The following is a 15,883-nucleotide window of genomic DNA, read 5'->3' as shown; positions in this document are numbered from 1 at the left end:
AACAAATTCGACTTCAAAGTTTCGAAAATGAACAATCTGCAAGAAATAATTTACACCACACAATATAACTGTATTTATAGAACCAAATTTATACCAAACAATATTTGTGGAAACGTTTCTTTGATACTTCCAAGCTTTTATAAAATCGAATTTACAGGATTCACTCAAACTCTAAAGTTACACACTAAAATAAGTAAAACATCATATCTTATTCATATCTAATTGTTGTTAAAAAATATATTTCAATCAATTTTTTCTAATACCTTTAAACAGATGTAAATAATCAAATATATAATGAATTTTTCATCCCAATTTCCATCAATCGCTGATTTAAATCATTATATTCCTTTATTGATGAAGTATCATCACGTTCAATTCAATAAATATTTCTCGAAGAAGATGTGGTAATACTGTCTATATTTTTTAATTTTAATTTTCATCACTAGTAGTGCTGCAGTGCAAAATTTCTGAATCGGTACAACAGCATGTGACACGAAAATGATAAGAGACCCCCAAATCGTGGACTTAAAAAATACATTGCGAGGTCTGTCCATATACCTCATCTGTGCATATATGACGTTATAATATACTTATATAAACTTACATAATTTATAAATATAGAGAACTTAACTTAATTAATTATACACTTAGTAGACTCACATAAAAAATTGGTATAAAATTTGAAATTCAAATCAAATCAATTCAAGTCACAGAATTGCGATTTCAAATAAGATGAAACTCCAAAAGTTCACAAATTAATCCTCTTGAAGTTTTTATAAATGAAAATTTAATCGATTTATGAACACTGAAACATCACTACCACGTAGCGGTGAAAAGATGAAACAAATCACGGAGATCATGAGCTTCTTGACTTCACCGCGTGAGGTGCTGCAACGCATCGAATTTACTTGTTATGATCTTATTACATATTATTTACATGTTAAATTAGTATACGTTAAATTAGTATCTGCGAATATGAATATTTAATTTATTTGTATACATTTAATCTAAATAATACATGATTATTTTGGAACAATTTTAATAACAAATATACTTTAATTTCTAGTAACAATTACACAGTGATAAACTAAATAATTAGAAATGAAATTAATAAAATAGATATATTACGTTCAATTATTATTTAAAATCATTGATGCCAATATTAAATAATTTTCCTGTTGTTGACACTGACACTGACTGAATATCATAACCTTATTTTAACCTATTTTTACAATGAACTTTCGAAATTTACTTTTTTATACTAAGTATAGAAATATCTTATTTCAAGAAACTAAACGCTATGCTGGTCATAGCAAGTGGAAAAATATTAAAGCTACCAAAGAAGCCAATGATATTGCGAGATCAATGTTATTTAAAAGCATATCTTATAAAATGAAAGCTGTGGCACTAGGTATGTTTTTCATTTTTTAAAATTTTGCATTTTGATAAAATAATATAAATTTTGTTCCTTTTCTAAAGAAACTGGCGACCCAGATCCATATACCAACATAAAATTAGCACAGTTAGTTGAATATGCAAAAAAAGTCAACATGCCAGCATCTACATTAAAAGGAATTCTAGAAAAAATTCAGAATAAGTCTGGTGAAACTCACATATTGCCCATGCGTTCATCAAAAGGACCTGCATTCGTTATTTATTTTGTAACTGACAAACTTGTACATATAAAATTTCAGATCGTGCATACATCCAAAAAATTTAAGTGAGTATTCTTTTTTGAGTATTATTTTAATTTAAAATTTATTCCTTAATATACATATTTTAATATTAATATATATTAACTTGAGTTTAATTTCTAGTATCAAACCTTTAGATTCTTCAACATTTTCACACATGTTCGACTGTGCAAGTTTTGTTATAGCATCTAAAGATTGTACCTTAGAAGAAGCAATGGAAGATGCAATAAAAGCTAATGCAGAAGATGTAGAAGAAATAGAACATGAAACTGATTCATGTTTTAAGGTATTCAAATTCAACTTCATCTATCCTAATAATTTTCTCAAACAAATTTCTATTTCAATATACTTTATTTTTATTTTTATTTGTTATAGTTTAAAGGCGAATTTCTTCATCCAGAAAAAATTACAACAAAATTAGGAAATCTAGAATATACTATAATTTCAGTGGAAAGCACATGTGTACCTAATGTCACAGCTGAAGTAACTGAAGAAGAATTATTAAACATAAATAAATATAAAAAAAAGATTATGACAGATGTAAAGGAAATTATAAAAATTGAAGATAACATTGTATAATTGTAAATATATATATAAATAATTACAACAGTGAAGACTATAAATATATTTTATTATTATTTATATTAACAAAATTAATATTTTCATTTCAGAAAATATAAATTTAAAAAATTCAGTAGATTAACAAATATTTTACTTTTCATAATAAATATTATTGACCATTTATGTACACTCCCGTCCATAAGTCACCGGACACTTGCTTATTTTGAGCTAAATAATTACTAGACAAATATAATTTTCTGGACTAATTTTATTATATAATCTTGTTATATGTACTTGTATTTAAAAAATTCAATCGATGAATTATGGGATGAATTGGGCAGAAGACTTCAGAAGTGTATCCAAAATCAAAAAAAAAAACTTGTGGAAGAAATTGGAAGAAGTGTGGAAAGAAATTCATTCCGAAATATTATTGAAGTTAAACGAAAGGATACCACGGTTATTTCTGGCCGTCATATTTGCATAAAGATATAAGATACATTTGCATAAAGATATAAGATACAACTTGGAAAGGTTTTTGACATATAAACTGTTTGACATATGTATTCTAGATATTATACATATCTAATAAGTAGTAATTTCGTTTCATAAAATAAGTTATTTCATCGAATATAATTGCCCATACCTTTTGTCGTATTGTCCGGTGACATGGATGGGAGAGTGTATCTTATACATCATACACATTGGAAACACATTCACAATTTTTTTAGATTTTCATGTAGATCAATACCATACCCTTTTATTTCATGCACATTAGAACCTGGAAAATCTAGAACTGATTTTCTATGAAATAAAGACGTTAATATCTTCTTTGACACTTTGGCTCTTTCATGCCAAGAACTAGAAGTATTTGGTTTTTTGTCATTAAATTTTTTTACATATGTATTCGTAAATACTTTATTCTCTTGTTCTGTAAATTTCATATTATGCGTGGAATAATTTGTTGATTTATTTAATTTTTTGTATTCCTTTTTCTCTGGTTTGTTTATTTCATTTTTCTCCATATCTTTTGTATTTTCTTTATCCGAAACTTCTTTTTCATCTTTTACATTTGTCGATTCAGAGCTAAAATTATTTACAGTATCATCCTTTTTAGCTTTTTTTTTTATTTTCACGGTTTCTAATTTTGTCCTTTCTATTTCCACGTTTTCTACATCGTTATTAACTTCAGTTTCAGTTACGGAAATAACATCCTCATTTAACTCTGACTCAATATCTCTGACTTTAGTTTTCTTCTTTTTCTTTTTTGTTTTACAAATGTTTTCTTGATCTTCAGCAATTTTACACTTTTTTTCTTCAAGCATTACGTTTGTGTTCAATACTTTTTCTTTTTCTATATTTCCTTCATCACACTTATTCTCAGTAGCATCTTGTATTTTATCTTTGCACTTTTTCTTTTTCTTTTTGCTATTTGAAACATCTTGAGATATGTTATTATTGGGTACATTATCTTCCATCTTAGTTTGTTTTACCTCTGTTTCATTTTCACAGACCTTCTCTTCTTCTGATATTTCTACTATAGTTTCCAAATCCGGTCGACGACTTTTTTTCCTTTTTTTAGATTTCTTACTATTATGTTCGTTAATTTCATTATCATGTATTTCTTCGTTTGTTTCTACGTCCAAAGCTTCATTAATACAACCAGATGACATTGGATTATTAGTAGTAGAGTTATGCTTTTTCTTCTTTTTAGCTTTTTTATTTTCAACTTCAAATTTGTCTAATGTAGTTCTATTCTTTTTCTTTTTTACGCAATCAGTACTATATTCTACATGATCATTAAATGTTACTCTTTTTTTATCATTTATCTCATCACTTAAATCTAAAGCTGAATTGGTAAGACCAAACTGTACTCTAGATATTTCAAATTCTTCCCCATTATAAATTTCATTAGCTTCACATTCTAAGTTTAAGCCGGCATTTACAATACCATTTGCATAACTATTTTCATTTATACTATCATATTTAAATTTCTTAATTTTTTTATTTAAATGTAATTCATTGTCATTAGATTTTCTTTTCTTACAAAATTCGGATTTTTTATTAAAATCTGAAATATTTTCAGGGCTATTTAGTTCAACACAAGGATTTTCAAAAGCATAATTGCAAGTACTTTTGATTTCTCTTATTCCCTCATTACCACAAGAGTTTACTTTTTTAAATGTTGATGCAAATCCAAATCCAGCATGTTCAAATTCTTTTTCTATATCACTCTCTTCTTGTTTCTTATATTTTGAAGCTGAAGGAAAATTCTGACTTTTTTTCATAAAATATTCTGTCATGTTACCACCATTTATAGTAATAACACCATTTCTGATATCATGAGTACCAATTGAATCAGAATTTTTGTTGCTGTTGTCCTCTTTATTTTTACTATTTTTATTCATATTTAATTCTTTTTGGCCAAATATATTTGCCAAGTCCTTTGAACTATATATATTTACATCTTTTTGTTTTATAAATTTTTGATAACTAAAGGAAAAAATAAAAGATAATAAAATAATTATATATATATTCAATTGTATGCTATTATATATATATGATACTTACTGAACACGAGCACGGCTTTGTGCAGATTTCAGTTCTAACGACTTTCCACTTAATGCATTTTTACTTTCTTCTGTTTGCACTACATTATAATTTTCATTTTCTTGTAGATGTTGTAAAAAATCATTAAAGTTATCTCGATGTTCTGTCCATGCTTCATCTAATGCGTTCTTTTTATATCCAATACCTATTCAAAAACAATTCATCAATGTTAATAATGTTTGTAATGTTTATAATATTCTGTATAGGCAAAATGTAATATATTCCAATTTATTTCATAAAATTAATTTTCAAATATTTTTATTTTATTTGTTTATATTCATTTAAACAAATCTGATATGATATGAAGTGTTAAAAATATTATGATTTATGTTCCTTAATGTAACCAGTATTGCAAATATTTTAATAATGTATTAAAAATATTAAAGATTAGAAAATTAAAGGGAAGGCAATAATACCTTCTGCTTAAACATTTTTTAAACATTTCATTTAATAATTTTGATTTCATTCAAAACGTCATTTTTAGGTTAATTCTAGTACTATTCGAATGAATTTCAAAACTATTAAAAAAGAATTAACAAGGATAAATAAGCCTAAATTTAAATCCAATTATATTTACCTGTTGTATCATCTTTAAACGACAAATGTACATGTTTTGTAACACCCTGTTCGTTTACCCCGAGGCCTTTGCCACTCGTCCAACCCATCTTTTCTAGTATTCTTTGTCCATATTTGTTCGAATCTGCCAAAATATGTATAAATATCGATGTTTCAAACATATATATTCTTTTTTTTCAAGTAAAATCGAATAAATTAAAATATTTATAAACCTTCGCTCCATTCTTTCCCTCCAACATTTGGTGACAGTGTCCACTTTCGTTTTCGACGCGGTTCCGCGAGCATAGTGTCAAATCGCCCAACGTCACTACAAGTCTTGTATGCAGTTCTAACTCCACTGTCTCATTCGAATTTCGTCTTTCTTTACGACTAATGATCACGATGGACATAATTGCTCCATCTGATGTCGCGTCCCTGCAATGTTCGTCAATATACCAGTTCCACATCTTCTTCAACGATGGATCGATGACGATCATAGATTAAGCAGCGCTGCTTACGAACCAGATATGTATATAAGGTAGAAAAATTTCAAATAATATTCTAATTAATTAAAGTAATTTTTAATTGAATATAATATTATAGATGAATAATTGAATTTATGTTATTTGTCATGTCGACGTGTAACACTACATAATTGTAATAATTGTTAAAAATTTAACATAAATCTGAACATGTACATAACATGTGCATGTAAGTAAATGAGGAAATATAATAATTTTAATATTTTATCATTAATAATAATAATAATAATAAGAAATAGCTGAAAATTCAGTTAGTTAAAAATTGTTTTCAAAAATGTTTTATAAAATATAAATCAATTATACTTAAAACAATATGTATCAATAATTTTAAAATTTTAATTTACTATATTTAAAAAACTAACTTCAAATTTCGGTATTAAAGGTTTGACAACACTGTAATGGATTTCAAAAATCTTATTTCTAGCTTTTTCTACTTGATCAACTTCGATCGTTTTACTTGATGTTAGTTCTCCAATTTATCATTATTTAAGCATAGAGTGCGCTAAAAAAAACTGCTGATGTTTTACTAGGTCGGTATTTCAGAGTTGGGTGACCATTCTCCGATGTCGGCTTTGAATTTCTCACTCAAGTAGCAGGGATTGCTGCCCCATTGATGAATTTGATTAGCGAGACGAAACGCAAACCCTAAATTTTTTTCTTTTCGAGGATCCCTTTCCTTCATGTCCACCAGAGTGCGAGTGTAACTCTCTTTAATTAAGAAGAGACTTTACCTGGGACGTGACAATAGACATGTTAAAGCAATGATTAATTAATTAAAGACAAGGATTTGGCATCTGTGTAAGTGTTGCAGAAATTTTTCAACAATTGTTAAGTTTAAGTTAAGCCTATTTTTTCCTCTAAATTTGAAAATCACACACGAATCATATTGAACATGCTTTATGCAGTGTTGGCACAAAACGCACTGTTTTGGTTATGGCGCTCTATTAAAGCGCATTCACAGTGGTATTTAAATTCAAATTTCAAATCATGATGTTTGTGCCATTCTTTGAAATTCCATTCATCACATGTCAATCTGCATACAGAATCTAGCATAATTTCTCTATACAATAATATCACAATAAGTGATATAAGATTATTATAATTAGTATTATACTGTTTCCATTTGCAAATTTTTGAAAGTCTCCTTCCTAATTAAAAAGCGTTTTATACAATTGTAAAAATCTTATATTAATCAATTTTAGATTGGTATTAATCTTATTTGAGGTTTATTTTGATATTATACTGTTATATATTGATTACCATTATAAAATAATAGAACTTGTTATAAGCGAATAATAATTTTTATAGTTAGTAAAATTTACAAAACATACATGACCTTGTATTACAATTATCTCAAAATTGAAAATTTTGCGACTATTTCGATCTTGAGTTTAGATTTGGAGTACGTCGTGGTCGAATCTCGTACGTATTTTTTTCATCAATCTATTTCTAATTATATTTGAATCCATTTCAAATTAGTTGTACATTGCGTAATTATATAATAAATTAATTGTATATACATAAATACATTTCGATAAATTGGGAAAAACAGTTTGAATAAATGTCTCGTGATACGAGTTTAAAATTATCACATTCACGCATTTCTATCGTACTAAACTTTCGTATTATGTTGAAACAGTGTCTCTGAATGATAATAATAATGAAATTTATTTTCTTGATAAAATTACATCTATATGTCATCCATATCATTTTGTTTACATCAAATTTAAAATGAAAGAAACATCTCTACGCGGGAACAGACTTATCCTCTAAAAAATGATAAAACTTATCCTCTAATTGATAAACTAAAAAACCTTAATCATGTATGCTCCTGAACATAAACAGCTAATCACACAATAGATATTGTTACATGAAAATTTCGAAAAGAGACTACCTACTTACAGTTAACGAGATAGGAATAACTTTATTAATTAAACAAAATTAACGCTGATTTTACGAATTTAGACTCTGAAAGATGAAATTTAGAAACGACGACATTTATGCTCAGACGTTATCTCAGTGCTCTATTCGCTTAAGGCTAATAAAAAAAAAAAAAAAAACAAAGGATCAAAGTTCAAGTGAAGTCTCGGCTGTAAATGTAAATAGAAGAAAATCATTATGTATTCCACAATGCATTATCGTTGTTCCAACGACAATCAAATGGAGAAAAATCCTCGAGCTTCTGTTTTATCCTTTATCGCTTTCTCCCGATAAAAATTTCTCATTGGAATCTGAAAACAAATTTTCGTTTCGGTAACACATGCTGCACTGTAGTGTTATCTTGTCTGTGGTTGAACCGGTCATTATCTGCAAGCAGAGGGACGGAGACTGATAAGGGCCATCATCCGTTTGGCAAATAAACTCCCGTCTACTTTCCATTCTTGCCTGTGTTTCCATTTCGAAGGTCTGCTTCGTCGTCACTTTTACACCGTATACCGATTGCTTCGCTCTTACCAGACTTTAATTTACTTTGAAAGAATCGTACGGTGTGATCATACGCTGTGCAGCAGGGACAATTCTTTCTTCAAGTTACTCTGGTGATTTTTATTTATTGGTGAGGTAATTTCAATCATCTCGATTTCGTAGTTTTAGTAAAATGTGTTACCATTCGTGCTAATAGCATTGTAATTGTACCTTTTAATTTGAAGTGAGTAGTCTGCTTGGAAATAAATATTGAATAACAAGGAAGTTCCTCAAGGGTTGAAGCATCTTTTAGATCCATTGTTTTTGATGTGATGTTTTATATGATATCAAGTATCCTGAGTTTCTTTTTTTTAATAAAGTTAGTATTTGAAAAAAAAGTTAACAAGTAGAAGAAATATCGTGTGATAAATTGTGTTAAGAAAATGTAGAAAAGTTTTTTAATTTAATATTTGAGAATAGGGTTCCCTTAGTTTGGTGCCATTCCTATAACTTGGTTTCTTTTGAAAATTAATAGTTCTTTGTGACGCAATGTAATCTCCATTCATTATAAATTTTATTATAAATATTAAAATATAGTGAACTAATAGTTCAGAAAGAAGAGAAGAGAAATTTACTTCAATTAATATATTAGGAACAAAGACATAGCATAAACGTAAACACATGTACTATCGGAAGTCGAAAACAGACAAACCAGTCAAATTGTTTGATATCGTTTCATGCATTTCTTATGTATCTTTTTGTTTCTATATTTTAGAGTACGCACTTGAAACTTGAATTAAACCCTCATTCATTATGAAAATTCTAGTAACATACTAATGTACATCTAGTAATGTACATTAACTTTTTTTATTTTTCCATCAAAATTATTTTAATAAAACAATATTAACTTCATACTTATAAGCTATTTCTATAAATTTTATCCTTTTCTAAAAAAAATAATTTAATATGTATATTTAATGACATTTTTAAATAATTTAACAAATAATAAACACACTTAAATCGGGCATACTGTGTTATAGCAGCCAAATGTTACCAACACGAATACACAGGTGACAAACGAGTTTCGCCATTTCTTCTTTCAAGCTCCGCTGCAGCGGGAGTGGAAGTGGCGATCCGTGTCGTAGGGAAACATGTTTGGCCACATAAAAAAGTTGGCACTTTTATTTTCTTTGTCCACGATTAACTGACCGACAGTGTCTGCTTTCAGTCGGACAGCGAGACAGGACACCGGTTCGCCAGCCAAAACTTGCGGAAGAGAAGAAATGGATGCAATCAAACCTGGATGGTTCAGTGAAATCAATGATCTGTGGCCAGGTGTTTCGTTGTCTCTTGAGGTTGTCAAGATACTGCATCGAGAACGATCACAGTATCAAGACGTGATGGTGCTCGACACGTAAATATTTAATTTTTTCTATAATTTATTCTTTCTTCGAATCGTAAAAGAAATTCATTTTTCACTGGAAGAATGATTAATTGACTGATCAGTTGGAAGAAGGTTAAACATATGTTGAAGATTTATGATAGATCGCGTGAAGACTAGTCGCGAAATTTCTACAAGCTTCGATTCCTACGTTAGAGGGGTTAGATTAAAGAAGAGATTGAATTTTGACACTACCGGCGGATGACAGCAGCAGAGTTTCTGAAAAATTATTGATAAATAGACGGACGAATTTAAAAATTAGATTATTATTGAAAAAAATGTATTAGATAATGCATAATACACTAATAATATACTAAAACATGTAGTATTATTAAATATAGAAAATAAATTAATTAATATTATTAATATGTATTAATATTATATATTAGAAAATTAGGAAATACATATAAATTTTAATTTTAAAATTTTAGTAAATTTTTATTAAACTCGAAATACAGTTTCGGAAGAATTTTATTTCTTGTAGTTGGATAAAAGTAATCTAAGCATAATGTAACTATAAGGAAAAATTGAAAAAAAAAATAGTCATTTTACAAAGAATTTATTATATAAAAATTAATATAATGTTATATTATTGTGTTATTTTTTAGAATGATTTTTTTTTTTATTGATTACTATTTTAATTATGTTGATGCTAATTATTGTATAACTCAATTTCATAATTTACATTGTATCCACTCTTTCACTTTTATAAAATATAAATAGATTTGTATAAAGAATAAATTAAATTCTAAAGAGAGAGAAAAGAAGAAAACTGAAATTCCAATACTAAAATTTGTGATTGTTTCAAAATTTCTTTTAATTACACGTATACAGAAGATCACACGGAAGGACCCTAATTTTAGATGGTATTATACAATGCACGGAGAGAGACGAATTTTCCTATCAGGAGATGATTGCGTTTTTACCGTTGTGCAGCCACCCAAATCCAAAAACTGTAAGATTTTACATATACTGAATATTTTTAAAAATTCCTCAACACGTTAACTGTTGCATGAAATTTATATATTTTATCTGTGGGATATGGAATACTTAATTTGAAATGCCACGTTATAACGGAAGTTAGTACGCAGTGAAAGGATATTCCATTTTATTTTTTAGTCATTTATATTATTTAAAATTTTTTTGATATTCATCTTATTTTAATCATTCCAAAATATTTATAAATTTAGAAATGTTAGCCATCGTGGTAGTTAACGTGTTGATTATTTAAAAAGTATTATATTTTGTAATTATATTTTTTCCATATTTGTTTTATCGATGATTTTTATAAAGCTTCTTTATTTACTTCAATTATTTTTTATTAGGTGTTAATAGTTGGTGGTGGAGATGGCGGAGTTGCTCGTGAAGTTGCAAAACATCCGCTAGTAGAGCGAATTGTGCAGGTCGAAATCGATCCGAAAGTATTAGAAGTGTCTAGAAAATACTTGCCTTCGATGGGTGTAGGATTGGACAATCCTAAAGTCACCCTTAACGTGGCTGATGGTTTTCAATTTTTGAAGCAACACACTGGAGAATTTGACGTTATAATTACTGATAGCAGCGACCCTATCGGTAAATAAAATCTTGTTAATTAAAGTTTTTTCTTAATATCTTCAGATTTTCATTAACATTTTTAATACATATATTTAAATTAATATTGTTAATATTTAAATTTTTTTTTAATATTTGGGTTATTGATGATTATTTATGTTAGAATACTAATTCTGAATACGCGGTTTTATTTTGCACTTTACATTCTTTATGATAAATAAGCTGTGGATCTAATTTCGTATTTTTATGAACATGATTGACCTCCATAATTTGTAACATTGTGTGATTTGAAAGTTATATATTTTTCGAAATTTTTACATATTTAGTCTTTAGCCGCTTATTGCTTCCACTACAGCATATAGCATTACAAAAATACTCATTAACAATTATTAGTTTTGACTCATTAAGAATTATTAGTTTTCTAGATTTTAATTTAGAATAAATAGCTAAAAAACTAATAATTCTCGTGTAAATGATTATAAAAGGTTAAAGAAAAATAGAACCTGAATAAAAACTTTTTACTGGTATTAAAACAAATTTCTCTTTCGTTGTCTTGTGCATTTTTGAATATTTCATCCATTCTTACATTTCTCATAAATAACTTACATTCCCCGTAATTAAAAATTCTAAAACCAAGTAATTTAACTCTAAATTATTGTTACAGTCTCCAATTGCTCAATGATACAAATTAATATGATACGAATAAAAAATTTACAATATAAGTATTTCCTTACATAAATAAAATAAAATAAAATAAAATGAAAAATCTTTGTGAATCCAGGTCCAGCAGAGTGCTTGTTCCACGAATCGTACTTCAGTTTAATGAAAAGTGCCTTGAAACCTAATGGAATCGTTTGCAGCCAAGCGGGTACTGCATGGTTGAATCTCGACCATGTGACGCAAACTTTGCAACACTGTAAATCTCTGTTTCCGGTTGCATCTTATGGTGTTGTTTCTGTGCCTACCTACCCCACAGGACAAATTGGATTCGTACTCGGTGGATTAAATCCTGTAAGTCACATGCATATTTCAATTTCTCGTTTAATGATTATTTTCCTAACGTGAACGAATAAATGAAAAGATAAATAAATTTCCAGGAAACGAACTTCAAAGAACCGAAAAAGATTTTCAGCCACAGCGAGCTCGATGAAATGAACATGCGATACTACGACGACCAAGTACACCGAGCCGCTTTCATTCTTCCAAGGTTTATAGCAAAAACACTGAACGAAGCCCTTACGAAGAAGTAGCTATTAAATTTCTTCTGACGAAGCAATTGGAACTTTTGATACACAAAAGAACCATTGTAAATGCGTTGGACTACCTCGAATCGTAGAAATTATCGAGATCTTTTCATACTTTGAACATCGTTATTCAATTTACTCAAGTTGGTTTGTTAAGCAAACAGAAAAATCAACTAAATTATACTCGAAGAAATTATGACTGAGTGTTCTATTTAAATCATACATTTTATATTGACTGAAGACATACATTTTCAATGATACGTCAATGAAATGTTAGAAATTCTTTATTACTTTCAATTTTAAGATTAATATATCTATATTCACGAATGTCCGCTGTAATATAATTATAGTAAAACAATATTTATCGTCATAATCATCTTGTAGCTGTAATATATTATAATTACTGACAAAAATAAAGCAATAATATAATATAACATAATATAATAATATAATATTACAATTTATATAACATTCCATTATAAGACTTAATCAATTATGCTAATGTAAACGAAAACACATCAAATTAGAACCTAACGTGTTTGTCAGGTCACCAATCGTCAACGCGAGACAAAAACTGTATCGCTCTGACAATAAAAGCAAAAACTGTATCGCTCAACGTCAGAATCCGGCGAGCAGTTAGCAACCGATCTTTAAGGAATATATTTCAAACTACATTTTGAAAACAGCGATTACCTTTGTTCAAACTTTAGACTCCACGTTTCTTAAGAGTCCTCTCACACTAAATATAACGATTAAAAATATTCTGTATATAAATCTGAATTATTAAAAATCAATGAATGCAAAATTTTAAAATTTGTAAAAACCATATCTGTTCTCGTTGCGCTTTGTTCCTTGTTAATACATTAACCGCATAATATATGTAGAGACTCTATATCGTATAATTCCTTTCGTTTAATATTTATATTTATACATATAATAATCTATATATCATGGCACACACCTAAGTATATACGTATATAAAATAAAAATACGATTGGCGGTCGTTCTGAAAATATATAACACTAAATGCAACAATGTATACATAAATACATACATATATATTTATATAGACCCTTTTGAAAAAGTTTGACAATAAAAATTTGTCTCTTCGTTCATCATTTTTCTCTTGTTAAGGGACTCTTCGTTTTTCTTCTTCTTTTTTTTTTCTTTTTATAAATTATGCTATCGAATATTAGTAAAGCATCTGTTTTTTGGTAATATTAAAAAATCCTACGAGCTTGTTATATGTACGTAAAAAAAGCGGCAGCTCATCAGACTCAGGCACTTCCTTTTTCCTTTGTTTATCGATTGTTCGTCAAAACACCTAATTTTTACGTGAAATATTTAACATCTATATATTTACAAATTCTTCATCTATCCACGAAAGATTAACGATAATTGCACTAATCGATCACTTGGAACAAATCTGTCCAACCATCGACCTTCCAATTAAAATTTTCTACGATTATTTTTGATACATTGTTTGGAACAGTTTTTCCTAGGGCTGTACAGATATCTTGAGTTTCAGATCGGATTTGAAGTTGTAATCTAGAAAGTTTGTAATTTTTTCGGGTAAAGTTATAGATTGGAATTTCTAAAGTTTTTAATTGTATGAATATCCTTTGTCATAACTTTCCAATCGGAGTTTATAGTTTAACTTTTACGTTTGGAATGATTTTCATATTCTTTAGTGTAATCAGAATTACAAGGAAGAAAAATATTTTACAGTATATCGGGTGTGAAACAATAATATCTTTTTGATATCAATTAATTTTTAATTATAAAAAATAAGAAATTAATTAATTTTTGGGTAGAGGAGACGTAATTGTTCTACCTCTTCTGATATTAATTTCGTAGAGCAATTATGTTTTCTTCAGTCAAATGTAAAATAAAATATTATATCACAGAGAATATAGAAAATATGTTTCTTCTTTGTAATTTTTTTTTACATTTGATTATATTAAAAAATACGAAAATCATTCTAAATCTGAAACTTAAAGTGGAAAATTTGATTGAAAAATCATCATATGTAGTTAAAAACTTTCAAAAATTCAGCTCGAGTGAAATTACCGAACCAATTTGAATTCAAAATACAAGTATTCGCACATCCCTAATTTTTCCCAAAATATAATCGTTTTAAGCACTTGTTTTTTTATCTTGTCTACATTTTTTTAATTATATTCCTTGTGTAAAAATTTCTCTTTAGCACTATGTCATAATCTTATTATAATATTCTTATAATACAAAGAATTTCAGTAAAGAGCAATACAAATTATTATTAGAAACAAATAAAAACTAACATTTCCGTGTTATATAATATTCATACATAAAATTCGTCGAAAATTTGTAAAAATATATAAAATTGCTAAATTTTCATATTTCTTTTCATATAAATTCAAAATTGAAATTAATATACAATTATTTATTATATTTCAATATTGAACAAATAATATATAAAAGATATAATTATAATATAATTCGTATCGTTGTAAAAAAAACCAAGGATCTTACTTTTAGTTTACGATCCAGGGTTAAAGTCGTAGATATCTTTTATTCGTAATTCTTATTAACACTTTATAGATTTATAAAATATCATTCGCATTTTTATACAAATTAGAATATTTACAATATCTTGTAACTTTGATGAAGCCTCTTTAAATATTGCATTTTAAATTAACTTTTATCATACTATTAATTTTTCTATTAAAAAAGCTCGATTTTTGCAGTAATAAAAATAAATTGTCTACTCCAGGACAATTCATGACAAAATAGTTAGTTCAATTTTTATTATAATACAGATATTGCATGTTACTTTGATTTATCTCTTCATGAATCTTCTCTTATTTTTATTCAATTCTGTCAATAAAGTTGCATTAGAATCATTTTACGTACTCTTGTTAATTGATCTTTGCATTAAGTTGGACAGTCCTGATTCAAAAAAGCTGACGCACAAATCGTTTCACGAAATTATCGAAAGCGAGTCATCGCGAACGACTGTTGAACAGCAGATAACACAAAAGATAGTGTAAGTGAGAAAACGTAAATTTAAGCAATGATTAGTTTTCAGAACGAACAGAGACGCATTTAAACAATAATGTTAAGGAAAATATTAAGAAAAAACGGAAAATACTAGGGGAAAACAGACGGAGACACCATAGGACCAGGCCTCACGGTGCCAGAAAGTTAATAAAATTAAATGATATGTTGCTTCTCTTGTTAATCCGTGAACTTAAACTTAAAATTACGGTAAATTAAATCTAAATTAAATCAGGTATACGACGGCTA

General features: G+C 27.7%; 3 protein-coding genes across 12 annotated transcripts; 2 read left to right on the top strand and 1 right to left on the bottom strand.

Annotated features, from left to right (window-relative positions):
* The first annotated feature begins 891 nt into the window (after positions 1 to 891).
* LOC122535244 (translational activator of cytochrome c oxidase 1) lies at positions 892 to 2,288 on the top strand. 4 transcript variants are annotated; one of them, XM_043666607.1, is made up of 5 exons: positions 892 to 910; positions 1,289 to 1,411; positions 1,480 to 1,720; positions 1,818 to 1,980; positions 2,070 to 2,288. In XM_043666607.1, the coding sequence occupies exons 2-5, from the start codon at positions 1,366 to 1,368 to the stop codon at positions 2,271 to 2,273; spliced, it is 654 nt and encodes a 217-aa protein (XP_043522542.1). In that variant the 5' UTR covers positions 892 to 910; positions 1,289 to 1,365; the 3' UTR covers positions 2,274 to 2,288. The 4 variants fall into 4 exon arrangements, with proteins under 4 accessions (XP_043522542.1, XP_043522541.1, XP_043522540.1 ...); XM_043666606.1 differs by having other exon boundaries at positions 897 to 1,082; XM_043666605.1 differs by lacking the exon at positions 892 to 910 and having other exon boundaries at positions 1,100 to 1,411; positions 2,070 to 2,075; positions 2,145 to 2,288.
* Positions 2,289 to 2,378: 90 nt separating this feature from the next.
* On the bottom strand, positions 2,379 to 5,856 carry LOC122535243 (general transcriptional corepressor trfA). The gene is made up of 4 exons (XM_043666603.1): positions 5,651 to 5,856; positions 5,440 to 5,562; positions 4,824 to 5,007; positions 2,379 to 4,745 (listed from the first exon to the last, which is right to left on the bottom strand). Exons 1-4 carry the CDS (start codon positions 5,721 to 5,723, stop codon positions 2,969 to 2,971), a joined length of 2,157 nt encoding a protein of 718 aa, XP_043522538.1. The 5' UTR covers positions 5,724 to 5,856; the 3' UTR covers positions 2,379 to 2,968.
* Positions 5,857 to 8,184: 2,328 nt separating this feature from the next.
* Positions 8,185 to 12,759, top strand: LOC122535247 (spermidine synthase). Of its 7 annotated transcripts, XM_043666618.1 has the most exons (7): positions 8,541 to 8,587; positions 8,650 to 8,741; positions 9,591 to 9,776; positions 10,638 to 10,758; positions 11,129 to 11,375; positions 12,136 to 12,365; positions 12,452 to 12,759. In XM_043666618.1, the coding sequence occupies exons 2-7, from the start codon at positions 8,695 to 8,697 to the stop codon at positions 12,602 to 12,604; spliced, it is 984 nt and encodes a 327-aa protein (XP_043522553.1). In that variant the 5' UTR covers positions 8,541 to 8,587; positions 8,650 to 8,694; the 3' UTR covers positions 12,605 to 12,759. The 7 variants fall into 7 exon arrangements, with proteins under 7 accessions (XP_043522560.1, XP_043522555.1, XP_043522554.1 ...); XM_043666625.1 differs by lacking the exons at positions 8,541 to 8,587; positions 8,650 to 8,741 and adding an exon at positions 8,185 to 8,311; XM_043666620.1 differs by lacking the exons at positions 8,541 to 8,587; positions 8,650 to 8,741 and adding an exon at positions 8,257 to 8,389.
* Positions 12,760 to 15,883: the final 3,124 nt, after the last annotated feature.

Source organism: Frieseomelitta varia, unplaced genomic scaffold (genome assembly GCF_011392965.1).
Source record: "Frieseomelitta varia isolate USP_RPSP 00005682 unplaced genomic scaffold, Fvar_1.2 scaffold_686, whole genome shotgun sequence".
Lineage (NCBI taxonomy): Eukaryota > Metazoa > Arthropoda > Insecta > Hymenoptera > Apidae > Frieseomelitta > Frieseomelitta varia.
The sequence above is the reverse complement of the archived record's forward strand: the minus strand, read 5'-3'. Positions and strand labels throughout refer to the sequence as shown.